The 26,533-nt window shown below is 40.2% G+C and overlaps 1 protein-coding gene across 1 annotated transcript; it reads right to left on the bottom strand.

The window, feature by feature from the left end:
* Positions 1-26,231, bottom strand: sqa (spaghetti-squash activator). The gene is made up of 10 exons (XM_020946711.2): positions 26,084-26,231; positions 22,570-23,423; positions 7,894-7,984; positions 7,608-7,811; positions 4,644-4,881; positions 4,481-4,584; positions 3,630-3,782; positions 3,244-3,553; positions 2,732-2,909; positions 1-1,550 (listed from the first exon to the last, which is right to left on the bottom strand). Exons 2-10 carry the CDS (start codon positions 22,601-22,603, stop codon positions 208-210), a joined length of 2,655 nt encoding a protein of 884 aa, XP_020802370.2. The 5' UTR covers positions 22,604-23,423; positions 26,084-26,231; the 3' UTR covers positions 1-207.
* Between the last annotated feature and the right edge of the window lie 302 nt (positions 26,232-26,533).

The following is a 26,533-nucleotide window of genomic DNA, read 5'->3' as shown; positions in this document are numbered from 1 at the left end:
TTACTTTTCAGTTGATTTAAATAATTTATTTTCATTTATTCTGATTTATTTCTTACATCAAGTACATAAATATTAATTTGTTTCCATTGCAACGCTGAAGTTTTACCTAAGTTTCATTAACTAGATATGAGCACCCGCTTTAATTGATCTGTCCTATACATACAAAAATATATATCGAATAAATATATATATATACAGTGGACTCTCCTATTGCTTCCCCGTCGCCTTCTCCTCCAGCTGGGCCTGGATATGCCGCACGTTCTGTCCATTGTGATTGTGGCGCTGGAAGAACGCATTTATGGAGCTCATGGAGCGGTACTCCAGATTGTCACTGACATGCCAGTCCACGCTGATACTCTGGTGACGCCCCACAGGATTCCGGATCCGGGTCTCATTGTACTTCTCCAGCAGATGCAGCAGGCAATCCTTGGTGGTGTTGGCTGCCTCCTCCAGGTTGACGGTCTGGTGGGTGTCCGGCAGGCCAACGGGCACGTCGCGACTCATTTGATTTATCCGGAATTTGGCACGACGACTGCTGGCTGATTCGCTGAGAGCTTGGTTGCTAGAGCTGGAGGAGATTTGGTTGCTGGCACTGGACATTTGTTGACTAGAGGTGGTGCTGTTGCTGGTGCTGGTGCTGCTGCTGCTGCTGGAGATGACCTTTGTTGAGGTGGTACTGGTTCTTTGTACATGCTGGCTGGTAATGCTTCTGGCATTGGAGCTGGTCATAGTTTGCACGCTGCTGGTTTTGCTGCGCTGCGATTGCAACTGGGATTTGGTGCTGGTGGAGCTGGTACCATTACTCAGCTTGGGCGTTTCCTCGATGGACTGCTGCAGTCTCACAGACAAAGAACTAATCTTGGTCTTGCCCTGACCATCGTCATAGCTGCTCTGACTTTGGGTACTACTGCTGGCCTGCTTGAGTAGTCCTCCCGTGGAAGTGGGACGATTCCAGCTGCTGCTAGTGGTTGACTTACTGGTCCACCTATTGCCATCTTTGCTGATCTCGGAGGTTTTACTAGAGCTGCTGCCAGAAGGTGCCGGCGTTGGAGCTGGAGCAGATGGAGTAGCTGGAGTAGCTGGAGCTGCTGGAGTAGCCTCACTACTCTTATTATTATTATTGCTATCCCCCAGCTTGGTATTGATTTCGGCCAACATAAGGAGATGATCGGAGAGTTTCCTTATCTCATCCGCCAGATTCACACGTTCCCCAGAGCTGCGACGACCCAGCAGGTACGTGGTATCCGAGTTCCTCCGGTCAAAGGTGTGCAGATAGCTCTTCATGCTGCGCTGCTGCTGGGCGGTGGATTGGCTGCCAGAGAACTCATCAAAGTTCTCATTGAACAGATGCTGCGGTGTGGGTGTGGCAGGATTGGAGGTAGCCACCATTGGAAATAGCTTCTCCCTGGACTCATTAATGGGCGTGGAAACCGAATGGGGACTCTCGTTGTCAGCACTGCGCAACTCATCCTCCTCCGGCAGATCCGCATCCTCGGCCAGTTCGTCGTCGGTCAAAGTGGCAATCGATTCGCAGGGCGAGGGAGAACAAACTGGAAAGGTTGAAGTCTCTTAGAAGGATATTTATTTATTTATTATTCGGTTATTTTACATAAAAGTTGTTGGGTTATTAGGAGACCGGGTGGTTTATATTGCCAAAGGTATTTTACAGACAGATTATTGTACATGAAATGGTGTTAAAGACAAAGAAAGATCATGCTGAGCTAAGAGAGTTGTGTAAAATGGCTCTCATTGAAGTCTAAGTCTACAAGTTTTGTTGAAGGAGTTAGTAAGCGATTTTCTACAGGAATTATTTAAATTAAGCAAACATATAGATTAAATAGAGTTATATTCTAAAATTCCTTTACTTTTTCATGTTTTTCCTAACATTATCACTTTACACAGCTCTCTGGGGCAAAAGTCTTGGGTTTAATATTAGCATTCATATATAGAGAATCTCCCTAAACGGACACAACAAATGAGCATGAGACTGACTTTGGAATTCGACTGCGATCTCTGAGGATGATGGATTTTTGGAGCTGGATATTGGGCTTACCTGGCTGAAAGACCAGAAACTGTGGCTACAAGTGTGTGTCGATCTAGACCAGAACTTTGGGAGTGAGGGATTTGGGGAATTTTAAGGGAATCATGTGGGATTCATGAGGGAATCGTGGGTTTCGGGACTAGGAAAAGTTCGGAATGGTTTAAGTTTCGTAGGGGAGTTCGGTTTCTCATCTCGAAGTAACTACAGAGAGTTTGCATTATATTTTGAATATTGTATTGTATTTGAATCAGTGTTGTTGTTGATTTGTCAATGGCTGTCATTATCACAGTGTCAAAGTGGTTAATAGAGCCGGGCATCCGCTACAAGGATACGCCGGCACATTGCTTAGGTCTACGGTTACTTAAACATAAACAACAGTTCTGGCTGGCTAGCTGCTCCTCCTCCCTCTCCCGGAAGTATAGGATATTGATATATATTAACTTTATCGAAGAGAATGGGGTGGTTAACACAGAGACAGAGATAGCTGAGAGATAGAAAGAGAGAGAGAGATGTGGAGAGGGGGCTGGCCAGCTTGGTCCACATTCAAGTTAAGAACAACAATTAGTTTGACAAGTTAATCGTGTAATATACAATGTTGATCCGGTGGCAGGATGCAGTTGGAGATGCAGATGCCTCACTTGCCGTGGATGAGGGCATGTCGGTCACGCTGTCGCTGGGATCCGTACTCACCTCGGGACGAGGAGATGCTGTCCGGTCCATGGGTTCTCCGCGGATGCGGGTAACTTGTCTCGCTCAGCGGCGCAATCACATTGCCCTCCACATCGAACACGTACGGACTATTTGGATGCGTCTCCCAGCGGACAATGAAGTTCTTTAGGTTGTCCTTTGTGGCATCCAGTTCTTTGTTCTGCAAATGGGATAGCGATGTGAATTACAGATGGGTACATTAGGAAGAGTATAGATTATTCATGGATCTTACAGAACTTCATAAGGATTGAAAATAAATTAGGGTACGAAAGTATGCCTTAAATTGTTCATTGCTTACTTAACTCTTTAAATTAATTTCTTATAAAAAAACCTATTTAAAGAGTCTAATACTTTATAATAAGACCCTAAGGCTTTTTTCAAATACTGTTGACATCTATTGAAGCTTATGTCTAGGTACTAGGATCCTGGGACTCCCCCATCACTGGTAATATGACACCTGACTGGTTGTTACACTTTTTGCTCCAATTACTCACCTCCAGGTCGGCGGCACTGCAGAGCTTGGCCAGCTCCTCCTCATCCTGCCCATCATCCTGGCTCTTTTTCTTGTCCGCCGTCAGCACCTCCTGCTGCTCCTCCGCCTCCTCATCGTTGTCACCGTCCTCGATGGTTTCCGTGGAGGATTCCTCTGAGGATTCCGAGGGAGCTGTCACCGGGGACTCTGACTTCAGGCGCGACTTGGACGCCATAGAGGCGGCCTTTGTGATGGGCGTGGCAGAGGCAGCGGCAGCCGGCCGCTGTTGTAGCCATTTGTGTTTCATGCACTCGGCGGCTGTCATGCGAGTGCTGCGTGGAAAGAGTCAGGGAATCGGGTTTAGAATGTGGCTCTAATTAGGGGGGGAGGAATACCGGGAATACCCACCTCAGGTCCTTGGCCAGCAGCTTGGCTATGAAATCCAGACACTCCGGGGAGATGCCATTAAAGCATTCGTCCTCAAAGTCGTATTTCGCAATGGTTACATTTGACATTGTTTCAATGTCGTTCTCGCCCATGAAAGGCGACAGTCCTGAGATGCTGTTCCAAGTCCCCACCAGGATATACAACCGAATCGTATCATATATGTGGGTTGTGTGTGTGTTTTGCGGTGTGAGTTCCGGGGGTGTGGCAAAGTCAATAAACATGAAATGTAAAGGCAGCATAAGTAAAATAAATAAAAACACAAACCAACACTTAATTAACTAAATTAAATTGGCTCACACTCCTTTTTGCAGGATAAGGGAAACGGGAACGGAAGCGGAGGATAAGAAGGAGATACCTTCGGAGTCTTGAACCCCTCTCTTGATTATTACATTTTTAGCTATACACATTTTTAATTGGTTTTCTTGCAAGTACCAACCCTTAAGATATGAGTGCTCCAGGTCTTGATTAAATTTCTAATTGCTGTGGTGTTAGAGAACAAATTGTTCGAAAATATTGTCGAAGCTTAAGTCTTGGGTTTTATTTTGGTTATAAATTGTGGGGATATATTTGTGGATTTTAGAATAAGATATGTCAATTATATATTCAAAGATATTTGCTGGGATTTAGGTAAGAGCATTTTGACACTGGACGTTATGAGACTGAAGGGAACTAACTGAAAGTCACTACACTGTATGATACTGAACATAATGAAAATAATCCTTAGACTGGGCCAGGACACTGATATCAAGACTCCCAACCATTTATATTTCTATATTATAATTGGTACTTCTTAAAAACCCTAAAATACTTACAGCACGTAACATATAACACCTACACTCCACATATCGGTGCCATACGATATACAGTCAAAGTTCACAACTTCTGGCGCCACAAACTCGGGTGTGCCAAAGAGTACCTAAAGAATATATATATTTAATATTAGTTTTACATAATTTTAATCACAGTCTCACTCACCCGAAGACGCTTATCTGGATCAAATTTGCGGGCCAGTCCAAAGTCTATGATCTTAATACGATTACCCTTCTGTGTGAGCACCAGTATATTTTCGGGCTTAAGATCCAGATGGACTATGCCATTGCCGTGTATAAAGGCCATGGCTTCGCACACCTGGCGGATGAAGACCCGGCAGACCCTCTCGGTAAGGACGAACTCATCGTCCACCACGCGATCGAATAGCTCGCCGCCTTCAATGCTGTGAAAGGACAATTTAATAATACTTTTAAATATACAAATTCAAAGCACAATTACTTTAAAAGAACACCAAACAAGAAATAACAATCAAAACAAACATTGCAAGCCAAGCACCAAGAAGCAGAGTTATAGCCTTTCAATTAGTCTCTCCTCATCCACCTCATCCTCGTTAACCAGATTTAGATCGATTTAGATTTTTGGTTTTATAGTTACCTTACCTGACCCTAAGCTAAGTTATGTTATTTACAAGAGTATCGATTGCTCAGCCAGAACACGAAAATCAGATAATCCATGAACATCAATCCATCCGCACGGGTGACGGGCATCAACTAACTGCATGCCGACATGGAATCGGAGGGAATTATGTTCAGACACTCGACAAATGTCAACCGAGATTTGCTTCGAAATCCAAAATGTCGAGTGTTGCATGTTGATGAAAACACGAAACAAAAGTCCTGTCATCATCCATCGGATGCTCATGATAAATGTCGGGATACAACAAAAAAATGAGAGAAAAGCCTGTTGTCTGTATAAGTTTTTTCTCTGATTTTTTTGCTTTTGTTTTTAGTTTCAGTAGTTAGTTAGTTGATGCACTTCACCCCCAAATAGACTAAATTAAAATTTCATGTGAAACCCTGGGTATTTCATGGGTGAAATGGAATATTTTTTATGCCAGTTTATGGATGCCTGTCGATTCCTATAACACTCTTGGCTCTGTCATTTAAAAATGCTCTGTGTTAAGAGTTTATTTAATATAATGCTGGATGCTAAAAAACCCTATGGGATTTTGACAATAGGAATAAAAACACTCCAATAAGATTTACTGCAAAATATATAAAGTCTAATCTGAATTAAGTTTGTTCAAAGGTCATTGCCATAAAACTCGGACTCACACAAATTAGTTTCCTGAAATTTGACATCTAATAGGAACTCATTTTAATAAAAAGGATACACCAAAAGGATACTATTTTCCACTCCAGTGGATGATTTTATAACTTTAATACTAAAATGTAACTGGATTTAAAGGGCATTTCATTAAATTCTGATCGAAACTTATATCCTTTCAATTAACAAAATCCATTGAGGCTTTTATCCCAATGATTTTCATTTTCCATGGCTGTTGCCAAGAGCATTTGCCAATTTGTTTAAATATTTATAGTGAAATGACGATGATGCCATTTGGAATTCGGTTAAAATACTCGCACTTTGTTTGAGTTTTGGGGTATTTTTGTTTACTCTCCACCCTTTAGGAGCTTTTCCCCGGACAGAAACTTAATAGTTGAACGGCACACCATGAATTTCCTTCACTGCCAGAGGACTGGTTAAGCCATTTTCCTTGCAAGCCCTGGAATTTTCTCTCTCCCCTTCGTTGTGGAAATATTCCGGCTCTAGTTGAACATTCTGTTATGAATATGATGCCAAGGAGAGAACTATGCAAGTGAACAATTAACTTTTCTTGTGGGCGAAAAGTGACAAGAACAACAGCAACACAACTTGGCACAAGTGCAGTTGTGCTTTGTGTTTGTTTTGTGGAAAATTAATTTAAGTTGACAAAGACTGCTTTGTCTATGGAAATGAAATTGTTTTCACATCGTGTTCTTTCTTTTCTTCTTTTACATATTTTCCCCAAAATGGGCGGCGAATGTGGGTCAAGGCCGTTGACTAATCAGTGGGGACGAAGCACCTGCCTCAAATGTTTTTATGGGCCATTAGGCCCTGAACCCATGTCACCATTCATTTATGGACAAAAGGAGGCTGGGCGCAAACTTTCGCGATGGCGAATAAAAGTTGTTATAAATTTGTATAAATGCCAAAGGAGACAACCTGTTGCTTAAGGCTTTTCCTTCGCATATCCTTTGTAGCTGTGTCTGTGTTGGTCTGGGTGTGTGTGTGTGTGTGCTTGGGGCAAAAAGTTTACTAGTTTACGATAATGTGCGTACGTGTAAATCGCATTTTATGCACATTCCCACTGATTGCAAGATATTGTGTCCCCAGCAACAATGTGATAACAAAGAACAACAGGAAAAGAAAAAGAAAACAGGGGACAACAAACTTAACGAATAGTGAAAATAGTGGGCTACAAATATAAACATTAGGGCAATTCGAATTTTATGATTAGAAATTGACAAGAAAATGGTTTAGTTTAGCTTTTCAGAGAGTTGTAGTTTGATTTTTATATCGAAATATTCACTCCAAATTAATTTCTTTGAGAAAAATCTAAAGCCGAAACTGGTATTGAAATATACTACAAACTAAATTAAATTCTTAGGAAATATTATATATAAAGCACTCAAAATTAATTGTTACTCCCATTACTATTATAATTATCAAAGGCAAAGTGAGAACTGTTGCTAATTATAATGCAAACCCGGTTACAAGTTGTTGAAAGTCATTCTATAAGGACGATACTACAGATTTATACTCAGAATGTATGCTTTTTATATTTTTAAAGAGTAAAAATCATAACCTTGACTAGCTTTAATTCTGAACAATTAGTTTTCATATTCTTATTACCAATAATTTTTCAAAGAATTCTTATTTTTAGTCACCATTTCCTACCCAATCTCTGTTCATTCAATTCGATTCACCCTAATAAACTTTTTGAATATATATAGACAGCTATAGAGAGAAAGAAAGGGGGAGTTACACCCAAGGGACATGGACAAACAAAGTCAACACACATTCATTTTGTATGGGCTTTTGGGGCTATTGGGATGTCTTCCTTACAGTTCCAGGACGACGCACATCATTTTCTGATATTCGTATGCCGCGTACAATTGTATAATGAGGTGATGCTGCAATGAATTCATAATCTCCACCTCCCGCTCCACATTCCGTTTGTCCTCCCGCTTGGGAATGGGCACAAACTTGGCCGCCAGCTGAAGGCCATTTGCCTTGTCCTTGCACTTGTACACTGTTCCGAATTTGCCGCTGGAAGGGGGATTATAATCGATTAGTTTTGGAATGGGTAAAGGTGTGTATAAGTCCAGGATCTGCAAGGAATAATACTCACCGTCCCACCTCGCCGAGAACATCGTATAGTTTATGAGCATCGACATTGCGATTTATGGTGACATCGCGCATAGGAAACGCCGGTTCCAGAACTATAAAATAAAGAATATATATATAGAATTAACTAAGCATCAACATATCACATATTAATTTGCAATAAATCCATTCAAAATATTGCTCCTGTGGCCACTCAACAAGGTAATCATTTCCCTTCTCAACTGGAAACCATAAATTGACAAGTCATAGATGGGTTTTCGGTCTGATTAAGCTCTCCACTGATTGATTTGATTAGATTTCCTGTTTCCTGAGCTTAACAAAAAAAAAAAAAAAACATACAAAGAAAAAAAGTAAATCTAGGACTGGTCTGCCTGAGGCTATACTTTGCCACATGGTTGCAATATGGCAATTCAATCATTTCCATTGTCCTGGCCAGAGTCCCACTTCGGAGTGCATTTAATATCGGCTATTATGGGACCCAATGCAAGTCCTTCACTCACTGACTGACTGCTCAACAACAGTTTGTGCCTGTCACAACACACACGCACATACACACACATGGATATTTTGCAGGACATATTGCTGACAAGTTTTGAGGGGGAAACCCTTTTCACAGAATTTGATTCGTTCGCTGCTCTCGTTTCGCCGTTGTGTATGTCTACAAGTTGCCAAACAAATAAAAATGACTTGATTCAATTGAATTTGTGCAGGATCTGAAATGGGGACAACAACAGTGACGACCAGTTGGGAAATATTGTGACAAATATGAGAATATAAGTATGGATATAAATTTGGTCCCGGTGCGGTCAGCAAGCTGTTTTGCAATTTTTTCATATATTTTTTTTCCCCCATTAAGGACAAGAGTTTCCATTTGACATTTTGACCACAATAATCCCTTGGAGATTTCTGGCAAAAGCCATGGTTACTATTGAATTTCAAAGATTCGAAATTATTGATAATCTGCTCAAGGTTTTGATGGTAAAAGTGCGTCAGTAAGTTAGTTTAACCCATTGGTGGGTTAAGAAACTGGGACAGTAGGAAGTTAGTGGATTTTTATAGATTCAACTAACACAAGAGGTTTTTGGAAAGGTTTATTTTAAGGAAAATAGATATTTTTAAAAGGTTTGTTTATATAGCGAATAAGTTGATTTCTTAATTAGTTTTTTTAATATAAATATATATTCTGTCTTAGTTGGGAGGTTTACTGAAGGAAAAGCTACAATTCAACTACCAAGTAACCTCTTTATTTATCGCAGTCTTGTTTCTAAAGATACTTCAACACATTATCACAACTCCTTGACAGAATTATTCCCTTCTTGTATCACCATTTAAGAGGTGTATTTAAGGGGTTAAGTTGTTAGCCAGCGCCTATGAATGCTGTCATCTACGTAGCAGCTGTCCCATTAATATGCAAATGGCGCACATAAGTATGCTATGGAAAACACGATAAATCTTTAAAATCAAAGGCGAAGCGAGAGAGAGAGAGAGAGAGAGAGATCCTTGCAAACGCAACGGCAAAGAGGACTTTTCAAAAACGACAAGAACGAACGAAAGGCAAGGGGGAGGGGTAGGGGAGAGGAGTGGGCCACAAACTTGGCAAATTCAAAGTGAAAGTTGAGCGTCTGCTGTGAATAGAAATGATGGAGACGACGAGTGTGTGTGTGTGTCTGGGAGTGTGTGTTTCTTTGCTATTTGTGTGCAGCGAGGCACTTGTATTCGCATGCATTTGCTGCGATTGCCGAGACTTGACGCCTCTCCTTTTGGCCAAGACCCCTCTCACCACCCCCCCTTTGTCCATATCTTGTTTAAACGGTTTTCGGCGCAAATTTATGCAGCAAGCCAGTGAGTGGGAGCGAGTGAGTGCATTTGAGTGCACTCTGCCAATAATGCGCACAATTTAAGTTCGGGCAAACATGTTCAAACACTTGCGTTATGTTTAGAAAAGAAAATTGGGGTGAAAATGTGGGTTTTCCATTGTATGTCAGCCATTTTGGGGGGTTAACTTTTGCCAACTTTTCAGCCTCATAACTCATAATTTCTAAGAATCTTATGTGAGATTGAAAGGGGACAACGCGATTCGGCTTAATAGCTCCTAAAATTGTCACAGAAGACAATCATTTTGTTCAGGTACATACTTATACCCTGATTTGAACTCATACACGGTAAATAATTATAGAACTTGATTGGAATATAATTGTACATATAAAACAATAAGTTACATTTTCAATCAAGAATTTAAAAAACAATTATGTTAAGCCCTGTACATTTTTCTTTTATTGTCAAATATTTAGCGATTGATAAGACAAACTATGTCCCCATCTGTGGCAAGTTTCTTAACATTTCCTTAGTACATATAAAAAATTCTCTTCCTTAATTTAATCTAGTTACAAATTTATATTCATTTTTCTTTGTGGAGACATATTCACAAATGGTAGTGAGTGGGGCGTCAGGTGGCCCCCATTCATTTCCTGGTTTGGAGCTCATGAATAAATGAATTTATATCGACTCTGCTCGGCATTTGCACTGCACCGTTTATACCCAAAGGACGATATAGGGACGCGGATCGTTGAGGGTTAAAGGAAAGGGCTGCCCATATGCTTCTGCGAGAAAGTGGGTGGTGGAGCGGTGGGGTCTGTGGTGCTGACGACCTCTCGTCTACCCAAATGCACCCACCAAATGCAATCGAAATTGGACTTGAGCCGTTTGAAGTGTTTTCGTAAATCAATTTCAGTTCCATTAAGCTACACGATGTGCATATAATACATGGATCGATGGGGTGAATAAAATCGGAATGCAGAAAAATATACTGAAGTATCCGTTGTAATCAAGTTTCCATATTCATGAATTGATTTATTCTGTGAGGAGTAATGGTTCTTAAAGATGTAAAAGCAGAGTTGTAGAGTCTTGTATAGAACCAAAGGGATTAAGGTAATCATTACTTATCAATTTAATATAAATAGAACGATTTAAGCTCTTTAATCAATATTTTCATTTATATTTAATAGGTTTCTAACACTTTAAAGTGCTTTAATCCCACTCTTGACATCTCTTTAAGTATCTATAAGTACAAGTATCTATAACTGATACTTATCAGAGCTTAACGCGTCTATATCTGCTGGCAGTTAAATGGCTTTCGTCTGAAGTTTGAATTCTGTGTCAGACAACCCTTATATCTATATTCCGAAGGACTTTTGAAGAGGTCTATAACCCACACCCTCCGGGTCTGTTCCGCCCACTTGGTTTAGTGTGTGGGCCGCGTTCAAAAGTGCAACTCGTTGCAGATTCAATTCAAAAAACTTTATAAAGTTAATTTATGCACAATATCAATAAAATCAGATAGAATGTGAGAGTAAAAGAGTGGGAGATACTATATTTGCACTTCTCATTCAATAGAGTGCCACTGAAGGATATAGAGGGTGGAGGAAGCAGGAAGCTGCTGCTGATGCAAATGGCGAACGATTTTTTGTGCCAACGACGGCAATTTTTTCTGATATGAAAATCAGCAAATTTTTCTTTGATTCGCCTTCGCTCCGGTTGTCAAGTCTGCAAGGATATGCCGCCCCAGCTATTGCTCCTGTCCCTGCTCCTGTCCCTACTCCTGCTGCTGCTCATTTTGGCAACTGTTGTCAAGTTTGCCTTGACTTTCAGATTAAAAATAAAAGAAATGTGAACGAACCAAAATCCTCAGCGGAAGCGAAAAAATGTTTTCCCTAAACCCCTCCATCCATCCATCCATTGATTTAAGGCTGCAATTTGTTGCTGTCATAAAATTGTGTAATGTGCTTAATGAAATTTTGTTAATAACACAATTTAAGGGCTCGTGAGTTAAACAATATAAAGTGTGTACAACAAATGCAAACTGTTGCACATCAAACGAATATGTGGATGTCAATGTGCCACAAAACCGAGGAAAAACTGGGGGAAAAAAGCAGGGGAAAAACCACACGCCAGACGTCGGCATTTTAATGCGAACAGAAAATAACTGAAACAAAGTTATAAGCAAGCTCGAGAGTCGAGTCTCCTCTCCTCATTGTTTATATTCACTTTTAATAACACTTTTTATGCGATCAACTTAAGCGTCTTCGCCGGACGCAAAGCAATCCGTTGGAGAATGCCGAGCATTTAATGGCAAGGCCAGACGGGGAAATGCATACGAGTAATATAATTTACACATTTGTTTGTTTGTTTGGATATATCATGTTTGTTTGCTGAACGCATTGCGAGGAGCAGCTAGCACAGCGTTAAGCTATTTGTTTGTCGAGCTAAATCATATGCAAAAATGCGAAACAAAGGAAGATTTTAGTCTCAACAATGCAAACTCTGAATTGGTTTACTTTTGGCTTTTGGAGATAACCAAATTGGGGGTTTCCCGCATTTGGGAAGTGTTTAATATAGTCTTCAATGCTTGATTATGAGAGAAAATTAATCGAAAACAATATTTTCCTTTGTAATGGATACTAGACTAGGTGACCTAAACCTAAACTATTATATATATGTTAACATTATCGCAAAAAAACTATATAAATACACATTTTTTAGATATAATTACAACCATTCATTTTAAACTTTCTTTACAAGTATCTATTAATTAACATTCTCTAATATTATTTTAATATTAAACAGATTTCTGTTCTTCTTTAGTGAATATATTTCTCTTTAATTTCTTTAAAATGTTTTCCTGTTTTTTGACCATTCACAAAATTACTGCCGATGACGTTGCACCAACTAATGTTGAAAACTGTTGCCAATGTGCGCTTTCACAGTTGCCAGTGGATATTTTCCCCGGTTATTGTTGAAGCTGCGGGAATGTCTGTGCATTTTAATCAGCCTAAGTGCCTGGGAAATAGAAGGCATGAGAATGGGATAGCTCAAATGAAAGTGTGTGGTGGCAGTAGGATTAAAAAAAAAAAGTGTGCAAAAGTTTGTCTCTACTAGGACACTGATGTGGTGACTGTGAATGTGTGCCATTTCGAATTGGTTATTACACGGATCTTCCCACACACTCACTCCGCTCACAAAAGGACCTTCATCAAATGGTCATGCATAAATGCAGAGGAAAATGACAGAGAGAAGGAAAAGGACTAGAAGTATTCACACTTACTGATGTCCTGGCTAATGGGACATCAAAGCCAGGGAGCAGATTCAAATGCATGTCCTATGACGAAGATTGCACTTTGCTGGAATAGCTGCGGAAGTTATTAAAGGTCTTAAGAAGTGCTTTAAAATTCACCAAGATCCCTGTGACATCCCATTTAATTTATGTTGCTTCAGTTCAAGTTTCTAACCTTTGTGATCCATGTCATCCTTCGCATCTGATTACTGGCACCCTTAGACAATTTATTTCTCTCAATCGAATGGACACGTTAGATGTTCGCTAAATGTTCACCGATAACGAATTCAATAAATGATAAATGACAAGTGAAACTTGCGGAATTAAGCCTGAATTTTCCTTTTTTTTTGGTTTTAAACAAATGCTCTTGGTCCTGCGAAAACAAGAACGGATGACAGGAGACAAATCAATACCATGTAGCCAGCCACACAAATGTGTATATATGTATATATACATTTTCATATTAATCCTCGTGCATATCTATATCGAATGTTTCGGCTGTATCTCAACAACGGCAATTCATCTTCATCATTTTTTTTCTTCCTGCATGCCAAGCGTAAATCCGCTGCGACAACGCCCATCGTCGACTCCTGCCTGCCTTTTTTTAATATTTTCTTCTTTTTTTTTGCATGTGCGGAAAGCGAGGGAAAAATGAAAATTGTTATGGAAAAAATGAAAAGTAATAATCAGTGCTGCGGCTGGTGGCTTGGGGAAGAGTGGAACCTTGAAGAGAACGTGAAACGTTTCCCCGACTCTGTGTCGTAAAGCTCTCTCTCTATCTCTCGGTGGCCTCTAATGCAGTGTGGCACACTAACAAACTGGGGGGCATTTCCTCAGCTTTTCCCAGGCAATTTCCACTTTATGCTGCATATACTTTTTGCGGCACACTTTAATTGGGCAATTGCCATTCAAAATTTATGCGAAATATACTGTGACACAGGGTGTTAGCTCCTTTCCGCTGTTCACTTTTTTCATTTTTATATATATTTTGTGTGCTCAAAATGCCAATTTACTTGGTGATGCAATTTTATTTTATTCTATTTAATTTTAGCTGGCTTTGTCACAATGAAATTAGCATTAGAAAATTTGTATGCATGTGTCGTTGTGTCGTCCCGGGTCCTGGTCCTGTTCCTGTTTTTATCCCATTACCAGGACTCATTCAATTGGAATTTTCATTTTGGCTTATTTCGCTTTTCATTTAGTCAGTTGGCAGCCAAGAAGGACTAAGCGAGTTATTTCTATGCATTTCAATTATTTTAGGGCGAAAATATTGGACGCCTTGAATGTTACGCATACGCCGTGTGTGACGCGAGGGGGCCACTGTCGCATGTCTTGAATCGCTTTTTCCCAACGCTTTGTGGGGGGTTTTCCATGGGGTTTTCCTCACTCTCTCCCTCTCTTTTGGCCTTTTTCTCGTCCTTTGGTTATCCCTTTACACATTCATTACGCCGGCTTTTGTGGGCACACACATAATCTCCGTCCTGCTGTATGGGTGAGCTTTTCGCGCTTATAATCAACGCCGCCATTCGAGATTCGTGCCAGGGTGTGTATGTTCGTGTAAAGTGTTGGTGGGAATTTTCCATCCTGTTTTCATTTTTAATCACCGAAAGTTGTGCTGAACGAAAAGTGCTTAAAGGCAACTGCAGCAGCTCTAAATTTAAGAGTTGTCTCTGCGTAAAATGCCTGCTAATTGATCGATGTGAGCACAGCAATTTCAAGGCAATTCCAAAGTTTAACAATGGGGCAACAAAGGACATCGAATGGAGGGACATTGCAGACACTGCAGACGCAAGTCCTGGTCCTGGTCCTGGTCCTGGAAGTTTTTCCCCCCCTTTTTTCTTTGCTCTGTCATCAGGGGGGGGGGGGGAGGGTAGAACACTCTGGCTCCGAAAATGCTAAACAATTTCAAGCCAGACTAACGATGCACACCGCAATGAACTCATTAAAACTTTGCCACACAGTCTGCAGCGAAACGGCATCAAAAGTGCAACACCACGTTGCATGGTGTGAATTCAAAGCTGTTAGATGCCTAAACTGTCTCGAAATGGAAATAGGAAAAGAAGCCGATGCATTCGCTGTCGCGACTCAACGTTTAATTAATTTAATGAGCGACATGCGGCAGCCCCACAGACACCGAGTTCCCATTCCCGTTCCCGTTACCGTGTTCATAAATGACTTTCTGCCCCTGGTTCCTGTGCCATTTTCCATTTTCCACTTTCCCCAGCGCTGTGGATGTGAGCACAGTTGTCGTTAGAAGTTTTGGGAGTTTGATTTTGCAAGTTGAGAAATTGTTTTGAAAATGAAAATATACAAATACGTAATAACCATATATTTAATTATGATTTGTTTTACGGAATTTCACAAACATTCTTTGAAGAGTTCATAGGGTATAGTGTATGATGTTTATCAATACTATTTGCCTACTATTATTTCAACCTTGTCTGTACTTACCAAGGTATGCAATTTGAGGGGCAGGATTAGGAAGCACAGCCAACTCGTTAGCGTAAAATCCTGAAAATTTAGTCAATAAACTAGCCGATCCATGGTTCAATACTGATGGCGGTTGGCGCTTAGTTAATTACTAGTTATCGATGGCATCTCGCTCAAAGTGTATTAATTTATGAGTGCGACACAATATGAAAGCGTTCAAAGGGCCATTGCTGCTGTCATTTGCAGCAGCTGCGGTTCCAGTTTTCGGTACATTTTAAGAGCAGTTGCCATTAAATTCCTTAAATTCCGCCATAAATACTTCGCAAACAAGAAAAAATACTGCCATTGTAGGAGATATGTACATTTGTATTTGTACATCTCTGTTTGTGGGTCTGTGTAGGCCATTGGTCTCATAAATCAAAGGCGGAGACCAAAGTCTGCGGCTGCCTCTCGGAAAAGCAGAGGGCAATAGCCAGGAGGCAGTGCGAACACATATTTGCACTCAAATCGAATTGCATTTGTTTTGGCGGCCTAATTGAATAACAACTGTAAGTGGCAAAGTGCAGAAACTGGGCTAAAAATGCCGCCATTCCGACCGGAAGTGCCACTTACATAGAAGTGGGAATATGTGTATTGATATATGCAAGCACTGAGAATAAAAATGGTAATGCATTTATATATTATTATTAGGTAAATTTAAAATAAACTAAATTTAAAAAAGATTGTACAATTTATTTAAACATTTTAGTCTCGTAAAATCGTGCATCGTAAGCTTGGCTTAAAATATTCATAATTAAGCAATAAAGTATTCCTTTAATTATTTCCCCCTCCCTTTCGCTCTCTCTCTCCCTCTCGCTCTTGATCTCTATCATTTTCGGTAGGTCCATCTCTCTCTGTGCATCTCTACAGATAGCGCTCTCTCCCTCTTTGTCCCTCTGCTTACCTCTAGAGATAGCTCTTTCTCTCTCGCTCTCACTTTCTCTATTCTCTTTACTCGGTGACTATAAATAGAGGCGATGCCTCCGCTCCCACCTCAGTCTGTTCGCGGCCTCCCCGCTGTTAACATCTCTAGTGATAGTGGCAGTGATAGTGATTCGACCCAAATATATCCCCTGAGCAATGGAATTAATCTGGACAACAAGGATGACTCTAACATTGATGACACCATGGAAGGAAGTAAACAATGACAAGCAAGAATAAATGCGGTAAGTCTTAACTATTAAAATTATACCATTTATATTATATTATATATGTATGTGTATGCTATATCAGGCCTAGGTTTAGAATCAGCTGTGCTAGCTATGCGTCTTTATTTGTGCAATCAATTCCATTATTTATTTTTAACTTGAAATGATACAGCAATTTGTATCTACAAATGTATACTTAGAAGTTAACAGCCTAACTTAATTATGCATGGATCATATTCGTGATCAAAATATATTGATCAATATATATTTCTTATCCTTACATTATTATGCCCTTTTCAGGGTATTATAATTTCAGTCAGAAGCTTGCAAAGCATTTCCGACCCTTTAAGTAATATATATTCTTGATCAGCATGAAAAGCCCAATCGATCTAGCAATGTCCGGCAAAAAATTAATTTTTTGAATTTCCCAAATTTTATCATTAAAATTGTCAAAATTTGACAAAAATTTCAACTTGTTTCACATTTTAAAACTCAATATGCAGATTTGATAAACCTATAAAAACTAGCACAGCAAAGCTATCCGAAATAAATGTTATGCAGTTTTGGTTTAGTTATGGCATTTGAAAAACTTTAATTTACCCAAAAAAAAAGCATGTATAAAATATATTTTCAAACTGAGATTAGTGCATCTTTGGCTAAATAATTAAAACTATGATCCTATGGCTAACTGTATGTAAAATAAGCTTCCCTTCTTTTATATTATGCCTTTATTATTTTTTAATTATTTTAGTAAAAAATCCCTAAATTTCTTCAACATTATAAATATAAATTATAATCTCTATTAAAATGTTGAGTTCATAGCATTTTTTGTGATAATTTCCCTCTTGATTTCGAGTGCAGGGAGGCGTATGCCTGGTCGTAAATAATTTGCCAGCTCTGTGAATTAGTTGCGGCATCAGCAAGATAAATCAATTAACGCACAGCAAACAAAACAATTAATCAAGATGCAGGTTTTTAGTGGGATTCGTTGGGATCGGAAATAACAGCGAGGTAATTGAAAGGTCATCGATTCATTGACGGCCACATGGTGCCTGTTCGCACACGCTTTTGCCAGCAATTTGTTAAAATTTAACGCTTTATTTACCAGCTTCGACTGTCCTGTGTCCTGGATTCTTGCCACTCCCCCAATGCCCCTTTTTGTCCCTTAGTTGCAGTAAATGAATGTGAGTGTGCTGACACGTGGTGCCCGCACCGGCACATTGTATCCGTATCTGCAGTTGCATCTGTATCTACAGCGTGTCCTGGCTGAGCGACAGTTTGACATCTCTAAATAAAGTTTGCACTTGCCAGCTACGTGGGCACAACCAGGACAGACACACAGAAGCACACACTAGGACATGGCACCCAGGGAATAGAGGGATAGTCACCCGCAGTAGCACGTTTGACAATTTAATGGTGTTGAGGTTATTTATACAATACGCTCGCTGCAACTGCTCAAATATTCAGTGACCGGCAGCCAATGACGTGTTCAGCAGTTGGTTCAAGAACCACTTTTATGGCTTTAGCTAGTCAGTTCAACTTAGGGGACAATGTATGACTTGGGAATTTAGATGGAAAGAAATTACAGGAAAAGGGATGGAGAAGTAAATAATATTAAAGATTAAAGGAACTATAAAAGGAATACATTAGGACATTAGTTAACTAACATTTTCATGATCCTTTTTGTTTAACAAACAAGAGCTTCTTTACCTTTAATTGAAGAGATTTGAAAGCGAACTTACAGAACCTAACATTAACATCATAATAATCTATTCAAGCATTGATTTTTTAATCCAACTAATAAGAGCCTTCCTTGGTATTATTTCAATAATTTAACAGAACATTACAACCCCAAAATAACCTTAAACTCAATCAAAAATCACATTAACAAACAGCTTAAGCTTGAGCTTTAATAGAACTAATCGGGATTTCGTCTTGACTAATAGCTGATCCCAGTTAAAATTGCATTTAAGTTACTGCTGATGGACGTTTGATTGACAGGACAGCTTCCGACAGCCAACAGGATCTAAAGTGCCTCGTCAGTGGCTGAAGTTCCTGGACAGACAAGGATGCTCCTACTCTCACAGAGCACTCAACACTCAGTACTTGCATTGGCGGCTAACCAAGGCATTACTCTTGGCCCGGCCAGAACGCAGTTACAGCTACAGTTTATTGCCTCTCATTTAATTTCAACCGGAATGGTTGAAACGCTCTGAATTAACGATCTGTTTGGCCGCATAAAGGCGATTACCGAGGGAGATATACCCTCGAATTGCCGACGAGTTATAGCTTTTTAAATGCAGTTACTGGTCAACAAATTAAATAGCGCTTCTCTTATGCCATTATCTACGGCAATTCCACAACAGACCGAAGGGCAACGGTACGTATACGCAATAAATGGATATCGAACACCGCACACTTGATTATCGAAGCTTGATTAGCTTGGGATTCTGTACAGAGTTTTGCCATAATGGATGTCCCCCGATTCGAATATTTGAATATTATGGCGGGAGCCATAAATCAGCGGCAGGGGAAATTGCCAAAAGTGGGGCAGTGTCATCATGTGATGATGTTGACTGCTGTACGTTGCTGCAGGAATGCAAATGAAATGACCGGCAGCATGACATGCAAAGGTGGAATGCAAGGTTGCTAATAAATAAAAACATTTCGAGTACATTTACATAATTTTGATTATTTTCGGTGGATGCAGCGTCCTTAGCCCCCGAATAACATTTCCATTAGGAGAGAGGGGATGTTTTTGGTCTCTGTTGGTGGTGGTGAAAATGTTTTGCATTATGGAAATTTCCGTTTGTCATTTTTGGGCGCGAAGTGTCTACATGCAAATTGAGTTGCAACAAGCAGCAGCAGCAGCAGCAGCAGCAATAGCAGCAGATCTCGCAGCATTGTTTGTTTAGTTTTAGCATTTGGCAAATGCAATCTTAACAAGGCTTCCTGTTGCCATGACTATGTCTGTGTCTGTTTCCGTGCCCTGCCAATACATTAAATTGCAATTTTAATTTGTTTAGCATGCGGCATTCCTCCATGCCATTCCGTACCATTTCCCCATTTTCCCATTTCTGCCCGCCGAACCACATGGCGTATGCGTTATATTCATACATAGCCCTGCATATATGCACTCACAGCCCTGTCTGCATATTTAATACTGCCATTCCACCTGCAGCTGCGGCCCAGACATCTGCCGGAGATACTTTCGCATTAAAAATTTAAACAACACTGCAGACAGAAGGGAGGAGCCCCTGGCATATGATTCCAAATGGATTTCTGGTGGCACAAACATTTTAAGCTATGCGATTCTCGATATTGGTTCACCTAAATATTCTTCCAAATTGTTATAATCCCCCAGATATATGCAAATGAAATGTCTTTTAATTTGGCTTCTACCAGTCGTGTTCATAAATTTGCTTTCAGTTCTTTTAAGACGAAACATAGCCGCATTCTCATTCACTATGTGCCACAGTATATATGTATATATAGGAAAATATATCAAGAAAAAGCCGAGGAAAATCAGGAAACGTAAAATATATTTACATAATTGCTGATGATCGGCAAAGAGTGTCCCATTGAGGAGCCCGAGAGCATACATACTTGTAGTAGAGTACAGAGACCCCGCGATGAGGCAGACTCGAGGAATGCGCAGCGCCAACACTAAAGTGAATATCAACGAACGACCTTCAACATGAAATGCGACGTAAAATAAATTTATCTCAATTATATACATATATATGTGTGTATGCATCTGAATCTGTATACACCGATGGACCACTCTCTGGGACGGATTTCGTTGGGGGGACGGGAAACTCTGAAGACGGCCAGTGAGAGATTCCTTTGCCTGTTTGCTTTTACATTCACCTTGGCAATATTCGAATACGAATTTATTTTTGAATTTTTCTTTTCTTTTTTTCTACGGCGGCGGTTAAAAAAGAAATGAAAAATGTTTTCCCGCGCAGCGAGGAGCAGCCTCCGTAAAGCAAACTCAGCGCCTCATTAATGCGCAGAAAATGAAAAACCATATTGGAATTATCTATTTCTAATAATTCTGCTCAGTTTGCTTGGGTTCCTTTGCCATTAGGCTTCACTGTAGGCGCCTCTTTATGTGGAAATATGTACATTTCGTTCATCTAATGACGCCAGAACATTTTTATGCAGATTTCTTGTTTAAATATTTATACAATATCGTCTTGTCTTGTTGGAAAATGTATCAAAATGAACTGCATTTAAAATATTATATATGTAGAACAAGACCTGCTTGTTTGATTTATTTGACTAGAGCTTTGTATAAACAAAGAGCAGCATAAAATGTTTTCATGTCCATTTTAAATCCACGTGTGGCAGGGAGAAGCCATTTGAATGTCCCTGCGGTTTGGCAATTTCCGCTGTAAATGCTTTAATTTCCTCTTCGATTAAAGTTCCGATTTTTTTCTGGCCAAGATTCGCCATAATTGCCAAGAGTAGCTGGCCAGAGGAAATTGAGAAATCAGCTTATGCACCATTAGCACATGAGAGCCCCGAAATACTTGGCTACACTCGGGCACAAGGCCAGGGAAAAAAGGGTTGGCCAATCGGTCAGGTTGCTGTCGTCACCTTTTGCCACAGGTAGACAAGTATTTCCGTTTGTTGTTATTTGCCAATTTGCGAAAACTGCCTGGCAAAACGAGACGACGACGCACAACCCTTTTTTTGCAGTTTGTTCTCTGCGAAAAGGGAAACCGTGGTGTGATGGCACTAAATCAGGACAACGCCTCCTCTGTGGGTAGCTTCCTCTTTCGACTGCCTCGTGTTACGCCGGTTTTTTTTTTCCCCGGTCCCAGTCCCGGACCGGAGTTCTTTTCATTTTTGGAATTGCCCGACGTTGGACACTTTTCATGCTACAGGGATTTCCCAGCACTATTCTCCCTTAACCATTTCCTGCTGGAACCCAACTACTTGACACTTCCTTTTCCCCATTTTTCCTCGCAGTTTTGGGACTTTTCCAGTCGCCTTTGTCTTTGTGACTAAGGCACTGTAGATACAGTTACCACAGCTTTGCCCTCGGCTTTTCCCCACCGCTCCTAACACTCATCTGGTATGACATTTATCCTTCATCGTTTGCTCTTCCTTGACGGCGATTCGCTTTAGCTTTTATTTCGGCTTTAATACTGGCAGAGGGAAAAAATTATTTGGCCTCTCTTTTGTTTTATGCGTGAAATTTATTGTTTCTGACAATGGAAACGGCGTCGCAAATGTTTCCTGATCACAGCGAGCCTTATCTGGGCACCCTTTTTGGTTCGGATTCAGTTGCCATATACCCATCCTCCTCCTCGTCCTTCTCCAGGATTTTCCTCCCCATAGTCCTGGCCGGGCATTGTCGTATTTTATTGAAATTCATGTATTTTTAAAAGCCTCTGCCCATGGGATGCGGCTCTAAATCGTTTAAGCATTTGTTCCAACCATTCTCGCAGCTTGATTTCGCCAAAAAACCATTCTGCAGTTGTGTTCGGTTTGTTTTTTATCTGTGCATAAAAGTTAATGTTTTGCATCGGTATCAGTATCATGAGCCGAAAATGTTTATTGTTTTGGCCCTTTATTAAAGCGTAGTTAACTGCTGATAACTTCAACTGCTTGGGGAGAATACAAACAAAAATAATGTTTAGGGATAGAAAAAAACATCTGCTAAGCCTTGGATTTGTGTTGATTTGATTTGTGTCCATTGGCAATTCTGGCTTTTAGGGATTCGTTCACCAAGCAATAACCAAATTGGACGAGTTATTGATCTAATATCTGGGACAAAGAATATACCATAATTACGATTCGCTGTTCGAGAACAGTATCAGGGTTGCTGAATACACAGATAAGTGTTGATAGCAAACCCTTATCATTGCTGAAACACAATACGTATACGCCGCGTTGACAGCTCTCCCTCTCTCTCTGGTGCAGTAGCAATTAGTTGACTTACCACCTTCCGGCTCTGAGTCATCTATATAGATCATATTGCTGCGTCGCTTGGCGCCGATTTCCCGCAAACGTTGACCCGTTTTTCAGCAGCTTCTCCTTCTAAAATTTTCCACTGCACAAACTTTCTTCACACGCGTTTTGTGTGTTTTCTGTACTCGTATTTATTTATTTCGTGAATATTTAATGGAAATTATAAGTATTCATCACTTAGCATTTTTGGGTTTCGGATTTTTGCGTTTTGGCTTCACTTCACTGGGGGCACTGTGATGGGTTTCTTTTTAGAAATTGATTTGGATATCTTTCGATTTTTTTGCGCACTTAAAAAATGGCACAAAAGAATTATATTCTTTATTTATAGCTGCTGTTGGCGGCGCACCACGTTGCGTATGCTTGATATTAGCGCAAAATTCGAACGCGAAAAAGCTATTGTGCTATTGTGTCATCGCGAGCGAGCGTTTTGCCTCAAACTGATTTTGGCCTGGCCGAGCACTATTTGATTTGAGCTGTTTTTCGCCTCAGCCTCGGCTGTTTCTGCGTTTTCCGATGCACAGGGAGAAATTTCTTAGAGTTGCACTTATATTTTGCCAAGAATACTTTTTAAGAATTGATTTAATAACAGTTTTTCTGCCTGAAAAGCTTTACTTTAGCCATATTTAACTGATTATTTATATTTCTACTTCACAGATGAGATTGATTTCTCGCAGTGTGCCTCTTCAGTCTTTTGCCAATACTCGCATGTGTGTTCCTTTGTGGTTATAAATGTGTTTCGGCTGATAACTGCCACAGCACTGAGAGAATTTGTGGGCACTTTTCGACGATCTCTCTCTATTTCGCTGGCGACCGACCAATACGTATCTATAAATAAACAAACACAGGCACATATAGGGGGCCAAAACCTCCAATATATGTTTGTGTATATAGCCACTCGTATTTGTATGCTCGGTCTTGTCTGTTTGGTATAAAAATAAATTGCAGAGCAATTTGTACGCTGCGCTCTTGTCGCTCATTTTGCGGCTTGTTTTTGTAAGCGAATAAAAATGATATTCCCTGTTGTCGTTTAGCACATTTTCTACAGTTTTTCGATTTTCTGGCAACCGAAAGCTGGCAGGACAACAACAACAAATCGGCAATGTCTATAAGTATATATATATAAGAAGAAGCCATCAGTATTATATACATTTTGCTTCCTACTCGCAATTTGTCACTTTTTCGCAACTTGTTGCCGCCCTTTGAATTTGGTCTGGTTTTTATTTTTAATTATATTGGTTTAACAAGACATAATTATTAGTATTCCCTTCCAATAAGTATCTTTTGCGAAGTCAAAATGGTTTATTATGGAGATAAGATTTTGCCTGTTCAAGTACCTTATCAATTGTAAAGAAATCTATATGGCAATAGCCTCTTTTTGTCTGATACTGTGCATTTCTTTTTGATGATTGAAAATCTAAAATTAAGAAAGCCTTCTGCAAATAGAATACTTTGAAATCATTTCCTTAATTTCCTTATTAATAGAACTGTAATAAGTTCAAGAGGAAATCGTAGGCCAAAAAACATTAAACAGAACTCGTAGACAGCTAAATCTATATTTGCATTCCATAATCTCTTGGCATTCCTAAATCCCACAACAAATTCCTAAAACGAGTGCATAAATTCTCATTAAATCCGAAACAAGTGTGAACTATAAATAATGAGCGAGCAGGAGGCCCATTATCTAGACTCGTTATTAAATTACGTCCGTCTATATTTATATGGGTTACCGGTACGCCGTAGACTCTGTAGAACCATGCGCGTATCTTATCAAACGGAAGAAAGCCCAATAGCCGGACGTTTTGAGAATAAAAGGCCATGCGTCATGGTCAAACAGAAATAGATGAGTGGAACACCTACACTGAGGTAAAATTATAAGAGTAAGCTACTGGAATCTACTTGATAAATGTTGGAAAATGTTCCAGTAAAAGCTAAAGGTGTTTGCTATATTTCTAGAAATTTAATTACAAGCTTACCTTAAATATTTAATATTACTTATACTCAGTGCATCTAATTGGTTTGTTAATGGATTGGGCATAGCGAAAGCTTTAATTGCTTTAAAAAAATGCTGACTCTGCCTGCAGCTAACAATAACACCGACTGAGCCGCAAGGAGCTAACCGAAACCTGTGCCATTAAATTACGTATACGCGCTGTTGGCAGATGCAGCCATAGAACTGCCCCGTTGACCGCTATTCACTCCTCCAGTCTCCCCAGTCCCAGCCCCAGCTCCAGCCCCTGCTCCAGCCCCTGCTCCTGCTGCTCCTAGTACACCACCACGTATACGTAATATCCACTCGCTTCGACGTTAAGCCAACGAAGGCAAATAAACAAAACGCCTGCCGCCAGGTCGGGGACCACTTGATGTGAACGTGCCCAGACAAGGGCGTGTGGCCGGGAAACGTGTTCTCACCCAGAAGCCAGCACTCGCATCCCCTGGAATCCCAGCCACAGCTCCCACCAAAGACCACTCCAGTTTGGCCGGGGCCTTTAAGCCTTTCGAACAGGGTCCAAGGCAAACAGACTGGTTGGCAGCGAACTAAGCTGTGTTTTGATTTTCGCCGAACGCTCGGTGCTGGGCTGACCAGTGACCAAAGGGCTCATCCTGGCCTGGCTTTTGCGTCACGGGCTTCCGCCTTTGGTCGCGCTTTTGAAAAATGCAAATCCTCTAAATGCGCTAAACGCAGCGGGAGGTGGTTGCTCCTCGTGATTTTTTTTCACTCGCACAGATCGAAAATTGCGATTGCGGCACGTCTTGTTTTGGATAATACTCTGCCAAAGGGGTTGAGTTGGTTACTTGGGTAGTTATTTTGAAATGAATAAAGCAATATTTTTTGTCATTTGATTAAACGTTAATATTTATATATATAACTGAAAGAGTGTATGTAAATAAAGGTTATCTTGAGGTGTAAATCAAGTGATTTGTAAAGAAATATCTCCTTCCATTTCTCTCAGACAGCACTAATCTTTCCCATTTCAAATTATTTTCAATTTCTAAAAATATTTACAAAGTTTGTAGCTTGTATAGCTAGTCTTCAATGTTCTTCAGTGTTTTCTTGGTTTTCATTAAAGTAAAGAACAGTCACTCTTTTATACAGATATTAAAATATATTTCTATAATCAGAATCACTACCTTAAAAGAGTGCTTTTTTCCTATTTCATTTTAATCTCTAATCAAAGGGAATCATAAGTTCTTGCTGCGATAAGTGAACTGTTTCAAAACAATTTAGTTGATTTGTTGTTGTTTTGCTTGGCATTGTCACTGCAGTTTTCGTTGCTCCCCCGTTGTTTTTTTGGTTGGAGTTTGTTTTTTTTCCTTCTGCTGTCACACCTTGCCGGCCATGTGCAAAAGCCAAACGTTTTGCGGATATAATGTTTTTACACCTTCTTCTGTTTGGTTATTTTCGGGGCACACAAAATTTTTTAGTTGTCAGGCGGTGTAGATATTTGTTGTTGATCTTTTTCCTGTTTCGCTGATAAACTTTTCACCTGGCAAATGTTTACGCACGACTATCAATGCGAATTGCCGTTCGCTGGGAAATTTCTGTTTTGGAAAATTGACAAATTCTGGCACTCGACTCGACTCTCCGCCGCCGTTGCCACCGCTTCCTCGGTTGCTCATTGCACGCGTGCAACTGTTTCGGCATGTTCGAAAATATTTTTCAATTTCAGTCCGAGTTTTTTCGGTGGGAATTTTGTGTAGGCAACGCCTCGTTGCGCTATTTTCGTGCTCCTTTTGCTTTTCCCCGCTTGCTGTGTGTTTTTTTTTCTTTTCGTCGAGCACGATTTTCGAAATCATTTTCAGATTTTTTCCCGGATTTCCCTGGGTTTCTTTCCGCTGCCTCGCAACGTGAAGTCAGTCAGTGTTTATCCCGCTAAACTTCTTTGCGGGCTAATAATAAACCAGCAAACAACAAACAGCAACAGCCGACAATCGCA

The sequence above is a fragment of the Drosophila serrata genome, unplaced genomic scaffold (assembly GCF_035046125.1).
Source record: "Drosophila serrata isolate PLE 108 unplaced genomic scaffold, ASM3504612v1 contig_184, whole genome shotgun sequence".
Lineage (NCBI taxonomy): Eukaryota > Metazoa > Arthropoda > Insecta > Diptera > Drosophilidae > Drosophila > Drosophila serrata.
Note: the sequence above shows the minus strand (reverse complement) of the source record. Positions and strands in the feature narration are given on the sequence as shown.